At 42.7% G+C, this 16,143-nt stretch overlaps 1 protein-coding gene across 1 annotated transcript in view; it reads left to right on the forward strand.

Moving 5' to 3' along the window:
- VSIG1 (V-set and immunoglobulin domain containing 1) overlaps positions 1-15,840 on the forward strand; it is a gene marked incomplete at both ends in the record, with an annotated part of 33,713 nt that extends 17,873 nt beyond the window's left edge. The window contains 5 exons of the mRNA XM_082609312.1: positions 4,426-4,624; positions 10,434-10,589; positions 10,983-11,102; positions 14,625-14,772; positions 15,537-15,840. Of these exons, the coding sequence (XP_082465438.1) occupies positions 4,426-4,624; positions 10,434-10,589; positions 10,983-11,102; positions 14,625-14,772; positions 15,537-15,840 (927 nt within the window). The remainder of the gene's footprint in view (positions 1-4,425; positions 4,625-10,433; positions 10,590-10,982; positions 11,103-14,624; positions 14,773-15,536) is intronic.
- Between the last annotated feature and the right edge of the window lie 303 nt (positions 15,841-16,143).

The raw sequence follows: 16,143 nt of genomic DNA on the forward strand, positions 1-16,143 counted from the left end.
GGATGCATGTTGGTTGGCCAGCCCAGTATTTTGTTCGTTTCCACAGTTTGAAAGCCTTGTTTGTCTTGGCTCTCCAGTTCACCACAGTTCCCACTATCCTCCATGATCTTACCACTACCCACAGGCCCCTCCCAGCCATTTCCCATATGTCCAATATCCAGCTGGTTCCTGAAGGCTCTTCAACTTTAGCAACCATGAGCTAAGTTATCTCTAAGGGGCTTTATAACTAATGTGCTATTATGCCTCCACATGTCAGCCTCTAACATCACCAAGGGGCAGGCAGAGAGGACCTTGGGGGGAAAGTGGGGCAGTCTGTCATGAACACAGCCACAAAGGGCAAGTGGGCAAAAGAACGAACAAGCACCACTTAAGGGAACACTTGCATGGGTTTTCTTAAAGCTGACTTGCCAGCCCCCAAATCACCACCCCCAAAGGATGAGGCCTGTTGAACTTCCATGGCTTTTCGTGGACCTCAATTGCTTTGATCTCTAAATTGACAATATACTTTCTTTGAAAAGTGTACAAGACTCACAGGATCATGGGCCGGGAGTTGGCCACCGTTCAGCTTTGATTTCTAAAAGGGTTATTCTTTTGTGGAAAATCGAACCAAGTTTCAGCCCTTCCTGTGTGATTAGATAAGTAGCTTCAGGAAAGCATTTCATTTTGTTTCTCTTTACAAGGACAGTGTGACAGTGTGGACTTCCCCTAACAGAAAGCCCCTCCATCTGTGTGTCTGGCTGCTGACTGGCCCTGGGGACTTTCCTTCTCACACAGCACCCTGAGGCCAAGGCCTTTCCCTTTTAGGTCTCCATGTTACACCTCCTTACCTCCATTTCTCTCCCAGATACCTCCAGTATTATTTGTGCGAGGGCAGGATATATTAGGCTACACTGCGAGGAGCAAGGATAGAAGGGTTGGTGAAGGTCCTTTTTTTTTTTTTTTTTCCTGATACGCGGGCCTCTCACTGTTGTGGCTTCTCCCGTTGTGGAGCACAGGCTCCGGACGCGCAGGCTCAGCAGCCATGGCTCACGGGCCCAGCCACTCCGTGGCATGTGGCATCTTCCTGGACCGGGGCACGAACCCATGTCCCCTGCATCAGCAGGCGGACTCTCAACCACTGCGCCACCAGGGAAGCCCGGTGAAGGTCCTTTTTGTCGGGAAGTTACAAGTCCAGGGCCTCATGACGTTTTCTCATTGATTCCCGGCCGACCATGAGACTTTTACAATGTGGCTTCTTTTCATGTCCTAGTCCTGACCTAAAACACATTCTCTTGGCCCCCTGCTTTCTGCAGATATAAAGTCCTTTCAACTAGATCCTCTGGGACTTACTGTGGGCCATAGGCAGGACTGATGTATCTCCTTGTGATGTCATCAGGCTTCAACATAAAACAGGCCGACCTACCCTCAGTCCTCCTAGGAGCAGGGGAAGTGGCCAGATGTCTAAATTGTAAAGGGCTTCCTTGATAGAACACAGGCTGCATTCCAGGTAAGAGTCCACAGGACTGCAAATTGTTAATTAGAAAGTAAATAAGGCCAGCGCTGGCTAGTGAAATGGAAAGCCGGATATCTTGGATGTCAACTCACATGAAGGTAATAGACCTTTGACAAGTTGAACTTCCTCCCAGCCTACTTGAATACCTTAGGTAACACTGGCTTTCCAGTTTGTAAGTCAAACAAGACCCCTCTGGGGCAAAAGTTTGTGATTTCAGTAGGCATGAATGCACGACTTGAATTATAAATGGTTCATTTAAGGCAGAAAAGAAAGCTAGTTGATGTTAGAGAACCGGAGGAGAGAGACAAGTTGTTTTCTCCTTAAATATACTCTTTACTTTGAATTTTCCATCAGAATCTCCATTTCTGCGTTAGTTTAAAAGTATATTGGCTTTCTACCTGAGGGAGAATACATTTGAATTTATCTAGACAATATCTTTTGGTTTACTGATTGCCTTCCCTCTCATTAGCATGTTAATGTAAAAAGCACTGGACAAGGAATTAGAACTACCTTCTTGACCTGGTCTAACTGTTAACTTTGTGTGTCTTTTTTTAACCTCTTTGGGCTTCAGTCTCTTCTGTAAAGTGAGGAGAGTGAATTAAATGAACCATAAGTCTCTTCTAGTAGATTTTATGAAATATTAATTGCCATTGGACTAGGGCAATCCCAGTTTATTGAATAATAAAAAACAATCACTGGAATTATACACATTTATATGAAACGAGCAAAGAGTGTAAATAGACTTTGTGTATTATGAAGGGACCTCAGGGATCACCTAGTTCAGTGATTCCCAAAGTTTAGTCATTCATGTCTCATCTTCATGATTTGTGTCATATTTGTGTATTACCAACACTAGTAACTATTTAATGTTGTTTTCTCTATTGACTTGGTTTTGTTTTGTTTTGTTTTGTTTTGTTTTGGCTGCACCACGCAGCTCATGGGATCTTAGTTCCCTGACCAGAGATTGAACCTGGGTCCGGTAGTGCAAGTGTTGAGTCCTAACCACTGGACCACCAGGGCACTCCCTGACTTGGTTTTTAAAAGTCTTAAAAATGTCTGCCTTAGTTTCACTGTAAGTAATAATATCCATGAAGTCACAGATTTGATGTGATAGCTATGTCTCTAATACACATTACATTTTTAAAGTTTTCAATTTCTTGCCACCTAAAATCAACTTGTCGGCTTATGCTTAGGGAGTACATATCATACTTTAGAGAACACTACTCTGGTTCTTCATTCAGATGTAGAAACTAAAGTTTGGAGAGATTAAATAACTTTGTTTCTTATTGCAAAGTAGGTTGCCATGTAGACATGAGGAGAGGCTACTTCCCCCATGTCACAGTCAGCGGTCCAGCATGGCTAAAACCTCGGTCTTATGGAAGCAACCTAAGTGTCCATCAACAGAAGAATGGATAAAGAAGATGCGGCACGTATATATAATGGAATATTGCTCAGCCATAAGACGAAATGAAATTGAGTTATTTGTAGTGAGGTGGATGGACCTAGGGTCTGTCCTACAGAGTGAAGTGAGTCAGAAAGAGAAAAACAAATACCGTATGCTAACACATATATATATGGAATCTAAAAAAAAAACTCGTTCTAAAAAACCTAGGGGCAGGACAGGGGTAAAGACATAAAGACGCAGATGTAGAGAATGGACTTGAGGACACGGGGAGGGGGAAGGGTGAGCTGGGACGAAGTGAGAGAGTGGCATGGACTTATATACACTACCAAACGTAAAATAGATAGCTAGTGGGAAGCAGCCGCATAGCACAGGGAGATCAGCTTGGTGCTTTGTGACCACCTAGAGGGGAGGGATAGGGAGGGTGGGAGACACAAGAGGGAGGGGATATGGGGATATATGTATACATATAGCTGATTCACTTTGTTATAAAGCAGAAACTAACACACCACTGTAAAGCAATTATACTCCAATAAAGATGTTAAAAATAAATAAATAAATAAATAAAACCCAGGTCTTCTTACTCCTAGACCAGGCCTCTTTCCATCACACCATGCTGCTTCCACAGTTAGCATTATGATCTGAATATCCATATTCTTTAACAGAGATGGGACTATAATCAAGATCTTTCTTAAATCTAGTAAATAATAATAATAATAAATAAATCTTTATGGCTTTGGGTGAGTCGTTTAATCTCTGTGTTTGAGTGCCCTTATTTGTCTAAAAGCAGTAATAATTCCAGTTCTGCCTCCTGCCATGTGGGGAGAAAGGTAGTAACTACCGTTGACCAAGCACTTCCTAGGCCCTTGGCTAAGTTACTTTGCTTCATCCTCGCACCACCACTATGAAGTCATGGGGCCAGATGGTTTCTCAGGAGCCTCTCTGTTCTGAAATGTTATTCTTCTAGCAAACAGGATGAACTCAGTTTTGCTTACCCAAAGGAATATGCATGTAAGGAGCGTGAATATTCTTTTAGGGAAATCAGATATTCTAGATAATCCCACTGGGTAAAGTAAACCGAAATCAAAAATGTTTATCAAGTAGGAAAGACGATGGTTTTGGTTTTCCCATCAGACGTTTGTGTCCTATAATAATGAGTTTCCTCCAAGTAGACTCATCAGGTGAGCATCTTGATCTGTTAGCCTAAAGCTTAGGAGTTGAATCCTGTCAGCTCCAGCTGCCTACTGTCTATAAGATATGCATATCTTCCTGCCCTGATGACATCACAGAGCTGCTTTGAGCACAAATGAGGTCATGGCTGTGCAGTGCTGTGAGAAAGCTAAAGTGTCCCACTGAGCTGAGAAACTTTTGCCACAGGGACCTGTTCCTTACGGGGGGCAGGGGGAGGGGGATACTGCTTCATTTTTCATTCAATGTCAAAGTAGGTAACATTGGATAGGGGGAACTTCCACGTAGCTTATCCTAGCCCCTGACACTGTCCAGTTCTCATTTCTGTTATTTTCTGTCCTAGATTTACTATTTTGGAGGTGGACAAGCTACAGCCATCGGGAAATTTAAAGATCGCATTGTAGGGTCCGATGCTCCAGGTAACGCATCCATCACTATTTCGCATATGCAACTAGCAGATAGTGGCATCTACGTCTGCGATGTTAACAACCCTCCTGACCTTTCCGGCGAAAATCAAGGCACCCTCAACGTCAGTGTGTTAGGTATGGACAATTTTTTCTGCTTTTTCTCTTCTTGGAGCAACTTAGGAATTGAATGAGCTAGGGCAGTGAGTTATTGGTACCAATTAAGTCCCAGGGTAAATATCCTCCCTGCTCCTTTTATTATCGGGAAAATAAAGACACACCACAAACCCAACCCACAGAGTAACACTGAGAAATCACTCATAAAACATGTTGAAACAATTGTCCAACCAAAAGAGCTGCCAACATGACAGATAGCAACAGATGACCACTTCCTGGATCCCTATCTCTGAAGGATGTGATGAGAACAGATGGGAAAATGTACAGTCCCACTATATGATCACTAGCAACTCTTTCAGAGGGAACCTCCAATTAGGGCCAGTCTGACCTGGGGGAAACAACTGTCAATTTGTTACCTCTCCAAAGCCAGCCACAATTCCCACCATTAAATCATTCTGTGGAATAAAGGCAGATGGATCCCTCTCTAAAATATTAATGCTATTTGGAAAAAAGAAAGAGTTGAGAATTAATTTATTTATACACAAATATTCAGTATGTGACATGGGGCAAGTCATATCTGCTCTTAAATGAATTTGGAGTGGTTAATTTATGCAGCATTTATTGAGTGCCTGCTTTGTGCCAGGAGCCAGGATGGAGGCATGGTTTCTGCTCTTGGGGAAGTTCACAATTTTGGTGATTCTTAGGGATCCTTCCAATCTCTGTCTGAGAGGACAATGGGAGTTTTGTCCATGTCTGTATGCCTAGCAGGTCCTGTCTGCAGGCCTTCAGGTGTACTGAAGGGAGGGATGAAAGGGTTGTCAACCTTCACCAACTAACCAGTTGAGCTAAGGGCTCTCCCACTTCTAAGTAACCCAAATGGAGCTTATCTAGCCGTTGCTGCTCTTGAGCTGTGTACATCCATCACCGGAAAGGAGGAACTAGATCAAACCAGTGACTTGATAATTGAGTAGCTTTGAAAAGCCACAATTGGTAACAAGGTGCACACCCCAGGAGGACTGCCCAGAACTGTCTGAGCTTGCTGCCCAGGTGATGCCTAAAAAGAACCAACTATTTACTGTGAGGTTTGCTACTGCATCTACCCACCTGGAAAAGAAGAAAAGGTAATCAAGAGCTGATTTCTAGGAACAGGATAACTCCATCATGTTTTTATTTTGCTGTACCCTGTGCTAGGCTTTGGGGTAAAGGGGATGACAAGAGAAGTATACACAAGCCCTTTCCTGGGAGAGTTGATGTTCCAGTGTGGAATAGATGCTAGCACATCAGGCTGGGAGTCAGAAGACCTAGGTTCTAGCTCTTACTCTGCTACTCAGTGGCCTCAGACAAGTCAGTCCACCTTTCTCTGGCCATTTTGAGATGGGGTTGAAATTACTGCCCTGTCATATTATCATTATGAGAATCAAATGATATGCTGGAGATTCAGTGTTCATAGAATTTAAGGGATTAGTCCTCTAACGGTTTTCTGTTACTCCCTGGCTCTGGGTTGTCCTTCTGACCAGAAACAACCTAAAGAAGCCAAGCCTGTTTTTCTCTGAGCTTGGAAATAGCCCTGAGGTAAAGTTAGGGTGGTTAATATTCTTAAACTTAAAGTTCAGAGAGTCCCCAATCAACTTCCATAAGAAGTTGAGGGTCATTTCCTCTCTAAATTGTTTTTTCCCATGAGCCTTTGGGTCAGTTGTTCTTGCAATGATTGTGTCATGACTTTTCCTTAAGCATCCAGTATCCAGGTAAGATAAGAGACAGAAGGCTCTGTGGATTTCTTTGTTTGGGAACTCTCAAAATCCTATTTTTACCAATTAGGCTAAGAACAAAGGCATTCCACAAATTTATGCTTTCTGGAAATTTTGAGACTGATAATTTCCTCTAAACATTGCAGAGGCTGTTTGCAGTTCTCAAATTCTATTGCACATGAGTGCCTGTTCTGCTTGCCCTGACTGAGGGGTGGGGCATGGTAGGGGCAAGTGTGTAAGGGAGACCAACTGAGGAGAGAGGTATTGATATTTCCTTAAATATTGCTCTTCCTAGCAATGCGTCTTTCGGAGACTTTTCATAACCCAGTGGTAGACGTAGATCCCATGCATTCACTCAGTCATGCATAAATTCATTCAGCAAACCCTGAACACATGTTCAGTTACTATGGTAGGCAATGGAGATGGAAAGATGTAAAAGTTCAGCTCCCAGCCCTCCTAAACTTCAAAGTCTAGTGGGGGAGGCAGATAGATAACATAAGCTTACAGTGGAGGGAGGAGAGGAGAGCTGGGAGATCACAGGGGAAAGGGTATAAAGCCGTGCAGGGGGAACTGGAGAAGGCTTCCTGGAGAAAGTGACTTCTGCATTGAATGTTGAAGGATGTGCAAGAGCGTGTCAGGCAGAAGAGGGGCTGAGGTGGCAGGGCACGATTTAGGTGAAGGAAACAGCAATGTGCAAAGGCCCAGGTGGTTTGGACGACCATTAATTTGAGAGACTTCCATTAGTTATGATAACCTTGGAAAATGAATCTCTGAAAAATACCCAGCAGAAGTTTGAATAATTGTTTTGTACGCATTTGGAAGGAACATCATCTTCCTTCTGCAATTTGGCACATAAAAAGAAAATGATGAATTTAGAGAAGGTTTGAGAACACACTGAAGCATTTTCATTTATTTTCTGAGGTGAGCCTCTTCTTCCCATCCCAATTCTGTTGAAACCAATAAAGCTAAATGGTAGATCAGTGGCTTTGCCAGTTAAACATCCAAGTTCTGTCGGGGACTTTAACTGGATGAAATGTCAATTCAATACTGAATCAGTAGTCTTAGAAAATATATGGGTTTGGGATGTGGTTCAAAGTGATTTACTAAGTGTTTGGTTAATAAAAAAAAAAGAAAAATGTGTTCAACAAAATAAAAAAATGCCTATCTGGGTTTGATTCTGGGCTCAAGAAATGAATGCAAGTCATTCCAGGGTTTTGTCCATGATTAGTTCAAGTCCTGGGGTCTGGCTTCGTGATGAAGCACCCCCATTTACTTTTTGGTTCAGATTATTCTATTCCACTTACAGTGGAATAAAATCACCATGTTATTTAAAAAAGGCACTATCTAAATCTAGTGATAGGTGCACTGGATTTCTGGTTAAATAGCCTAGTTTATTTAGGGTAGGCAAATCCAAGGAGTTATTTCCATCTGAGGAAATCAACAGTAAGAAAGAATAAAGAGGGACTTCCCTGGTGGCACAGTGGTTAAGAATCTGCCTGCCAATGCAGGGGACAGAGATTCAATCTCTGGTCCAGGAAAATCCCACATGTTGCGGAGCAACTAAGCCCATGTGCCACAACTACTGGGCCTGCGCTCTAGAGCCCATGAGCCACAACTACTGAAGCCCATGTGCCTAGGGCCCATGCTCTGCAACAAGAGAAGCCACCACAATGAGAAGCCCATGCACCACAACACAGAGTAGCCCCGGCTTGCTGCAACTAGAGAAAGCCTGCACGCAGCAATGAAAACCCCATGCAGCCAAACATAAATAAATAAATAAATAAATAAATAAATAAATAAATAAATAAATAAATTTTAAAAAAGAAAGATGAGCTAAACAGAAAAATACTTCTTTTAATTAAAAGACACCTGTTTAAAAGAAGGGATGGCACAACAGACAATTGGCTTAAGAAGGTATGGTACATATACACAATGGAATATTACTAAGCCATAAAAAGAATGGAATACTGCTGGTTGCAGCAGAATGGACGGACCTAGAGAATATTATGCTTAGTGAAATAAGTTCAACAGAGAAAGACAAATACTGGATATCATTTATATGTGGAATCTAAAAAATAATACAAATGAATGTATATGCAGAACAGACTCACAGACATAGAAAACAAACTAGTGGCTATCAGAGGGAAGAGGGAAGGGGGAGGGACAGATTAGGGGTGTGAGATTAACTGATACAAACTACTATATATATAATAGATAAGCAACAAGGATATACTGTATAGCACAGGGAATTATACCCATTATCATAACCTCTAATGGAGCATAATCTGCAAAAATACTGAATCGCTATGCTGTACATCTGAAACTATAACAGAATATCACAAATCAAGTATACTTCAATTAAAAGACAAGAAGGGATTGTGAAAATTTCAAAGAACTATAGCTATATCCATCTGTTTTCCTGCTCACATGTACAGTGGGTTAGAGTCTGAGCCTGGAAGATTATCAGTGGCAAGGTTGAAAATGTGGTAGCAGGAGTTCATTCCTGCCTGTGGCCAACAGCAATTCCATGTGTACGATACTATATACATTATTTTATTTATATAAATACAATATATTTGGATTAGCTGGAGGCCAGGTAATCTCTTGTTCACATTTTACAGATGAATCAACTGAGGTTTGGCTATGTTAGGTTACTTGCCTAAATACATCTAGGGTAAAGTTGTGGAGCAGTGTTCGGTGTGGATCCAGAGCTGTGCTCTTAACTGCTGCGTCCCAAGTAAGAGCCAGAGAGCTGGGCATCCTGGAGCATTTAGGGTCTAACTAGCCTAAGGCAGAGAATCTATGCCTTTGGAATGTTTTATATCCAAATTAAGGAAGGTGAATTGGAAAGTATCGATTCAGATCCTTATCTATAAATCAGACTGAGGATAGAATAAGCTGTGAGCTGTAAGATAAATGAGGAGAATCAGATTCTCAGCTTCCCACAGGAGTTCCCCATATGCAGCTGAAACTCAGTATATCCCAAACTGACCTCATCATCGCCCCTTCCTCCTCCTCACTACTTCCCCGAAAACCTGCTACTCACCCTAACCCTAACCCTCACACTAACCCTAACCCTGTATTTATCTCAGGGGATGGCAAGATCATGTACCCAGCTGTCAAATCAGGAACCTGGGAGTCATCACTGAGCCCACCCTCTTCCTCATGCCACAGATCCAGCTGGTCCTCAAGCCCTCTCGACCTCTTACTACAGCTTGAATCTGTCTCCTCCTGTCCCTTGGCTCAGGAAGCCCTGGAGTCAGAGCAATTCATCTAAAACGTTAGAATGATCATCGTCCCTCCCCTACTTAAATTCCTTCTGTGGTCCTGCTGCCCTCGGTATAAAATACATGACGCACGAAGCCCCCTAATCTATGGCCTCACTGCTCTCTAGCCTAATCTCTTACCACTCTCCCACCCTACTTCAGAACTGTGTCAGAGTCACTTTTGAATTTCTGGTGCCTAGTCCAGTGCTGGGCACACAGAAGGCACTCAAGTAAGTGCTTGTGTCATGAAGGATGAATCAAGATTTCAGTGCCCTATAGCACACCCCTCCCCCACAATGGGTTTCCCCTCCCGATGAGGGACACGGGCAAATTCAAACCCTCCATTTTGTGTCACCCCCAGAAGAATAAAGGCCAAAAAATGACTCACAAAGGAAAAATATGGCATTAATAAAACAATGTTTTAAAAAGAATAAGCAACCAGTTATCTCAAAGTATTTAAGGGTTCTGTTTTCCTTTAAGACTGTGCTTCCAAAGTATAAACTATGTTCCTAGTTGTTTTTTAATAAAGGCATATTTTAAGGCACGATGCAGAAATTCATGGTTATGAATCTGGGGAGCAGGCAGATAGAATGGATGCTATTAGAATATTAATGGCCCAGTGACAGAAGGTCTTTGTACCTGAAGTGCTGTACTCCCATCTGGTGGTACAGCTAGAAAACTGTCAAAATAAGTTTTTAGAGATTAAAAAAAAATAAGTATACATATTCTACAAAATGAAAGTGAGGAAGTGACTAAAATTGGTACAGACTGCCATTCATCATGCAGGATTTTTTACTCTTTGTCATTGCCTTACAGTCAAACCTTCTAAGCCCTTTTGCAGCATCCAAGGAATACCAGAAACTGGCCATCCTGTATCTCTTACTTGCCTCTCTGAGCTTGGAACACCTTCCCCGGTGTACTACTGGTATAAACTTGAAGGAAGAGACATCGTCCCAGTGAAAGAAACCTTCAGTGAGTATAGCCCTCTGCTGCCCCTGGCAAGGCCTGGTGTGTGGGCTTGGTTGACAGCATGTGTGTGTGACTGGCTGCTTGTCCTTAGAGCACAGTCTTCTAGTTTTCTGGGAGGAGAATGTACAAAGAATGTCAATCTTTCATCAAGATGGCTGTCCTCTGGTCTTCTCCCCAACTTCTAGAAATCAAGACCATTTTTGGCTCACAGTGGTGGGTATGGAGAAAATAGGCATGGTCCCAGATGGGAGTCTCCAGGGGTCTAGTTGGACCCTGGACAATCTCAAGAAAGGGAGGCCAATGTGAGGAAGTGGGTGGGCATTGAATGGTCTGCTACATTCACATGATCTCTACCCACATAAGAGATTTCAAAATGCTATTTCCTGGTTTTGACAGACCCAGCCACCGGGATTTTGTTTATTGGAAATCTGACCAATTTTGTACAAGGTTATTACCAGTGCACCGCTATCAACAACCTTGGCAATAGTTCCTGTGAAATTGACCTAACTTCTTCACGTGAGTTGATCATATAACTTTAACAGTTTCTCCTTAAGTCAAGTATGCTGGGCCTGCCAATCAAGTAAATTAATTAGAATCCCTGGTTAGTCCTTCCTGACTGGAGATTTTGGTGCTTTATTTATAGGTTGACATGGTGGATGACCATCCTAATATCTAATGCTTACATAATACTTAATATATGCCACATGCTGCTTCAAATTGTTTACAAAAAGTAATTTGCTTAACCCTCACAAAACCTCCAGAAAGTAAAACAACAGCCTCATGCACAGCACGAGGCTGAATTTTCTTTGTGATGCTGTTGGTAGATCCAGGTGAAGCTATAGCAATCTGTGTCAAACATGGAGCTCACAAACTTTCCAGTTATTAACTAATTTGCTAAAATCTGCCTCTAATAATAATAGTAATAATGACACTTGCACCTACATTCAGAGTAGCTAATACTGCGGAGCACAAAATATGTGCCAGACGCTTGGCCGCGTGCTGCAAGCATTATCCCACTCAGTCTTACAATCACCCCGTCTAGGAGGCAGAATATACTGTTAAGCTTCACTTTACTGAAAAGGAAACTAAAGCTCAGGGAGGTAAGTGACTTGCTCAGGGTCATTCAGTTTGTAACTGGCAGAGTCACGATGCCTCTAAACCTCAACCTTCCAGTTCAAACGTGCCTAGTTACTAAGCATAGACGAAGGCCTGAGATTGTCAAATTGGGCCAGTCGGGGGCAAGTTCTCACAAGGGGTATCTTGCTACATCTCTCAAGAATCACTTCATTACATTTCAGATCCTGTCATTTATTCATTTTTTCAAACTTCCTTTGAATCTGTGATTTCAATATATACCATATCCAGGGGGCCCAGTTCCATTGGATTATTATTCTCCTATGAAGCTGAGCTTTCTTCCTTTTATTTGTCTGGATTCAGACATTTTCCAACTCCAGTTTGCTCCTTCATTTTTGTATCACTTTCAGCCATTTTTAAAAACATCTTTATTGGAGTATAACTGCTTTACAATGTTGTGTTAGTTTCTGCTGTATAACAAAGTGAATCAGCTATACATATACATATGTCCCCATATCTCTTCCCTCTTGCATCTCCCTCCCTCCCACCCTCCCTATCCCACCCCTCTATGTGGTCACAAAATACTGAGCTGATCTCCCTGTGCTATGCGGCTGCTTCCCACTAGCTATCAATTTTACATTTGGTAGTGTATATATGTCCCTGCCACTCTCTTACTTCATCCCTGCTTACCCTTCCCCCTCCCCGTGTTCTCAAGTCCATTCTCTACGTCTGCGTCTTTATTCCTGTCCTGCCCCTAGGTTTTTCAGAACCTTTTTTTTTTTAGATTCCATATATATGTGTTAGCATACGGTATTTGTCTTTCTCTTTCTGACTTACTTCACTCTGTTGACAGACTCTAGGTCCATCCACCTCACTACAAATGATTCAATTTCGTTTCTTTTTATGGCTGGAAACTTCATCTTTTTGTGTGTCCTTTTTTGTGGTCCCATTCTGTCCCTGCTCCCTTGATCATTTCTGCTGTTTTTCTCCAGATCTTCCCCAATCTCATTTTGCCTTTCTAGAGGTACAGTCATATTGCAGATATAGAGACTCCTCAGATTTGTACTTGAGCCTTGCTTCCTTTTGAATCCTCTTTTCAATGATGTCTAGCATTTGGCTTCCTTCCTGCCTTCCTGCCTTCTTGACTTCCTGCCTCCCTCCTTCCCTCCATCCTTCCCTTCCTCAAACCTTCATTGACTATCTACTGTATGCCAGGGAATGTCCTAGGCGATGGAGATTCAGACATTAATAAGATATATGTCTTACACTCAAGGGGCTCACAGATTAGCTAGAGGCACAAACACTAAAATTTGTTAAATGTTATAACAGAGGTCTGCACAGGGTCTCTGGGATGCCAAAGAAGAAACAACTAATTATGCTTATAGAACCAGGGCCAGCTTTACCAATGAAGTGCTATTTGAGATGGAGCTTGCAAAGCCTGTTTCTTTATCTTTAAAATTAGGATGAGGGTAAAAGGAGGTTGAAGGATGACAGCAGAGCAGCAGGCTTAGGAAGGCAACCAGTCGATACTCGATACTCGGGAGGAAGGTGGAGGACTCCAGAAGGGATATCTCCAAGGGAGGAAACAACAACAACATAAGAAACCGATAGATTAGCTGATGTGTTTGAAACTACCGAAAGGACTTTTGCTAAAATTTTTGGGGATTAGTAATAATACATTAAAAAACCCATAAATCCCCAAATGAGGCAATTATTAACCTTGGGGAAATTTTTTAAATGTTGTACAAGAAAGAGTCATAGTATGTTCTGCAGCTGTGAACAATATTTACATGGTCATAATACTGCAAACATTGATTTAACAATACCTTATGTTATATTAGGAGAATATGGCGGGATGTGAGGGGAGTGGTGTAAGAGAGTTAAATCTTCAACCTCCAGAGTAGGAAGCCAGTAGAAAATGACAAAAATTGGAAAAGGCAGAACATATTAGAACAAGTGTAATAGAAACATGGGGGCAAATTCCTCTTGTGAATGGGACTTAGAGATGGGAAGGAGTGGAGAAAGGAACTGCTGATTTTTTTTTTGTTAGAAGCCTAGTAGAACTGTTTGACTTTCTAAATGATGCACATGTATTCCTTTAATCATAGAAAGTTAAAAGAATGATCAGGCAACTCAACTAGCCTTTCATCTCAAAGTATAAGATATTCATCCTTGCTTGAAGAGAGGCCGATGGGGATGGGCCCACCTGGAACCCCCAGACATGGTCTCTTGGGGACAATACCTCAGTGCTTGAAGGTCTGGCGCTCAGCTGGATCATCTCACACTCATTAAGTTTTCCGTAGACTGATCTAATAAACCAGATGCCTGTTTATGGAAATGGGCATATCCCTTCCCAGTGGCCAGAATGCATGAGGCTCTTTGGTGAGCATGGAATCTGCGGAAGAGAAGGTTTTTAGGGAACTACTTCACCCATGCTTTGGGAAAGCCTGGTGAAACGTCCCTGCCTGTAACGGACGTCATTTCTCTGGTGACCGGATTGCAGCTCCATCGTGTCTCTCTCACTGCCCAAGCAAATGTACGGTGAAGACTTACTTCTCCCAACCGCATCTTTTATTTGGGGGGTGCCATGCCACAGGATCTTAGTTCCCCGACCAGGGATCGAACCCACACCCCCGGCAGTGGAAGCACAGAGTCCTAACCACTGGACCACCAGGGAGGTCCGAAACCGCATTTCTAAAGCAATCCCACCTCCCCCAAGTTGGCATATTTTTTTTTCTTTATGTGTGTAAATGTGAATGGGAAGGCTACATAGTCAAGCCAGTCTCATTTCTTCTCCTGCTATGAGTCCAGCTGAAAGAGTTCTAGGGGTTTCCACGCTCTCAACCTATACAAGGCACCTTCCCACTATATGAATGCCCCGGATATTCCCCACTGGTCAAGAATGCATGTGGATGAGGCAGACACTATGCTCCACATTACTAACCAGTTGCTTGTGTCCTCCAGATCCAGAAGTTGGAATCATTGTCGGGACCTTGGTGGGTACCCTAGTAGGTGCTGCCATTATCTTCTCTGTGGTGTGTTTCGCAAGGAACAAGGCAAAAGCGAAGGGGAAGGAAAGGAAGAGAAATTCTAAACCCACCACAGAACTCGAGTAAGACCTTACTTTGTTGTCTTTACTTGAATAGACATTTCTCAGGCCTATCTCTTTCAGTCAGCTCTTCCTAAGCACTCCTTTTAGCATAAGATATAGAGGCATCTTTCTGCGCACCCTCACTGCATTTATAAAAGAATGGTGATGGCTATCATGTACTGAGCGCTGTGCGCCAGACTCTGTGCTAAGCATTTTATGTGTATCAACTCATTTAACTGCCATGACAATCCTTTTACAGTTAAGAAAATGTTTTAATATATTAATATACTTGTCCTTCTACCAATAGTGATAAAATGTAATTTTTAATGTTTATTTTATGGAACAAGGGGCCCAGGGAAGCAAAAGTGCTGAGGGCCCAGGCTCTTGACCACTTTGTTATTTCTTATCAAATGTGATTTCTTATCCATTTCTGTGCTTCCACAACCAAGTACCAAGCATTGTGCTAGAGGGAGTGGGTGCTAGACATGCACCAGAGCCATGGATTTGGCCAAAGACCTTATTAGAACTTTAGACCCTTTCAACCTCACAAGAGTTTTCTCACCTCTTAAACACTGGTTAGTCTTTCTTGAACTCTCATTATATTGTTGAGACCTAACCTTTCTGCACCCCAAATGGAGACCCGTGGTCTGACAGTGAGTCAGACTATCAGAAATCACAGAGGTCCTGAACAGATTGGGACCTATGGTCACTGAGGCTACAGAGCCTATGGCTCCATGTGAGATGTCAAACCCTAACTTGTTCTCCCCTGGGCCTTCTTCCTGCAGACCAATGACAAATATAAACCAAGATGCAGAGTGTGAGACAATACCAGATGAAGATATCATCCACACAGAAGCAGCTCTGCCATATTCCATCCATGAGGCTGAGCCTAATACCACCCTGGAGCCAGATCACAAGCCTGTCCCTAAGCCTGAACCTGCCGTGCAGCCTGCCCTAGAGCTGGTCTCAGGGCCTGAGCTTGCCCCGGCACCTGAGTTTGAGATCAAGCTGGAGCCACAGCAGGAACCGGAGCCCTCGACTGTATCTGAGCCCTTCTGTGACGAGGGAAAGGGGGTGATTAAGACATAGGCTGTTGGCCAGAGTACCGTGTTCATTACTAAGGAACCCATTACTGTCATTTGGAATTCAGTTGACCTAACTAACCCACCACCTCCCTCCATTCTGACCAACCCTCTTCTAACAAGGTGCTCCTACCATCAATCCAAAACAGACAGGTCAAGATAACTACTAAATAAATGCAAGGGTTCCCGCATTACCAGTATAGAGTACTTACAATTTGACTAACATGTAAACACAACTAATGAAATGACAAGTGATTTTGAACTCAGTTGAAGGTGTTTTGCAAAACCTGTGTCTTATTTCAGACAATCT

The sequence above is a fragment of the Mesoplodon mirus genome, assembly GCF_964341445.2.
Source record: "Mesoplodon mirus genome assembly, chromosome: X".
Taxonomy (NCBI): domain Eukaryota; kingdom Metazoa; phylum Chordata; class Mammalia; order Artiodactyla; family Ziphiidae; genus Mesoplodon; species Mesoplodon mirus.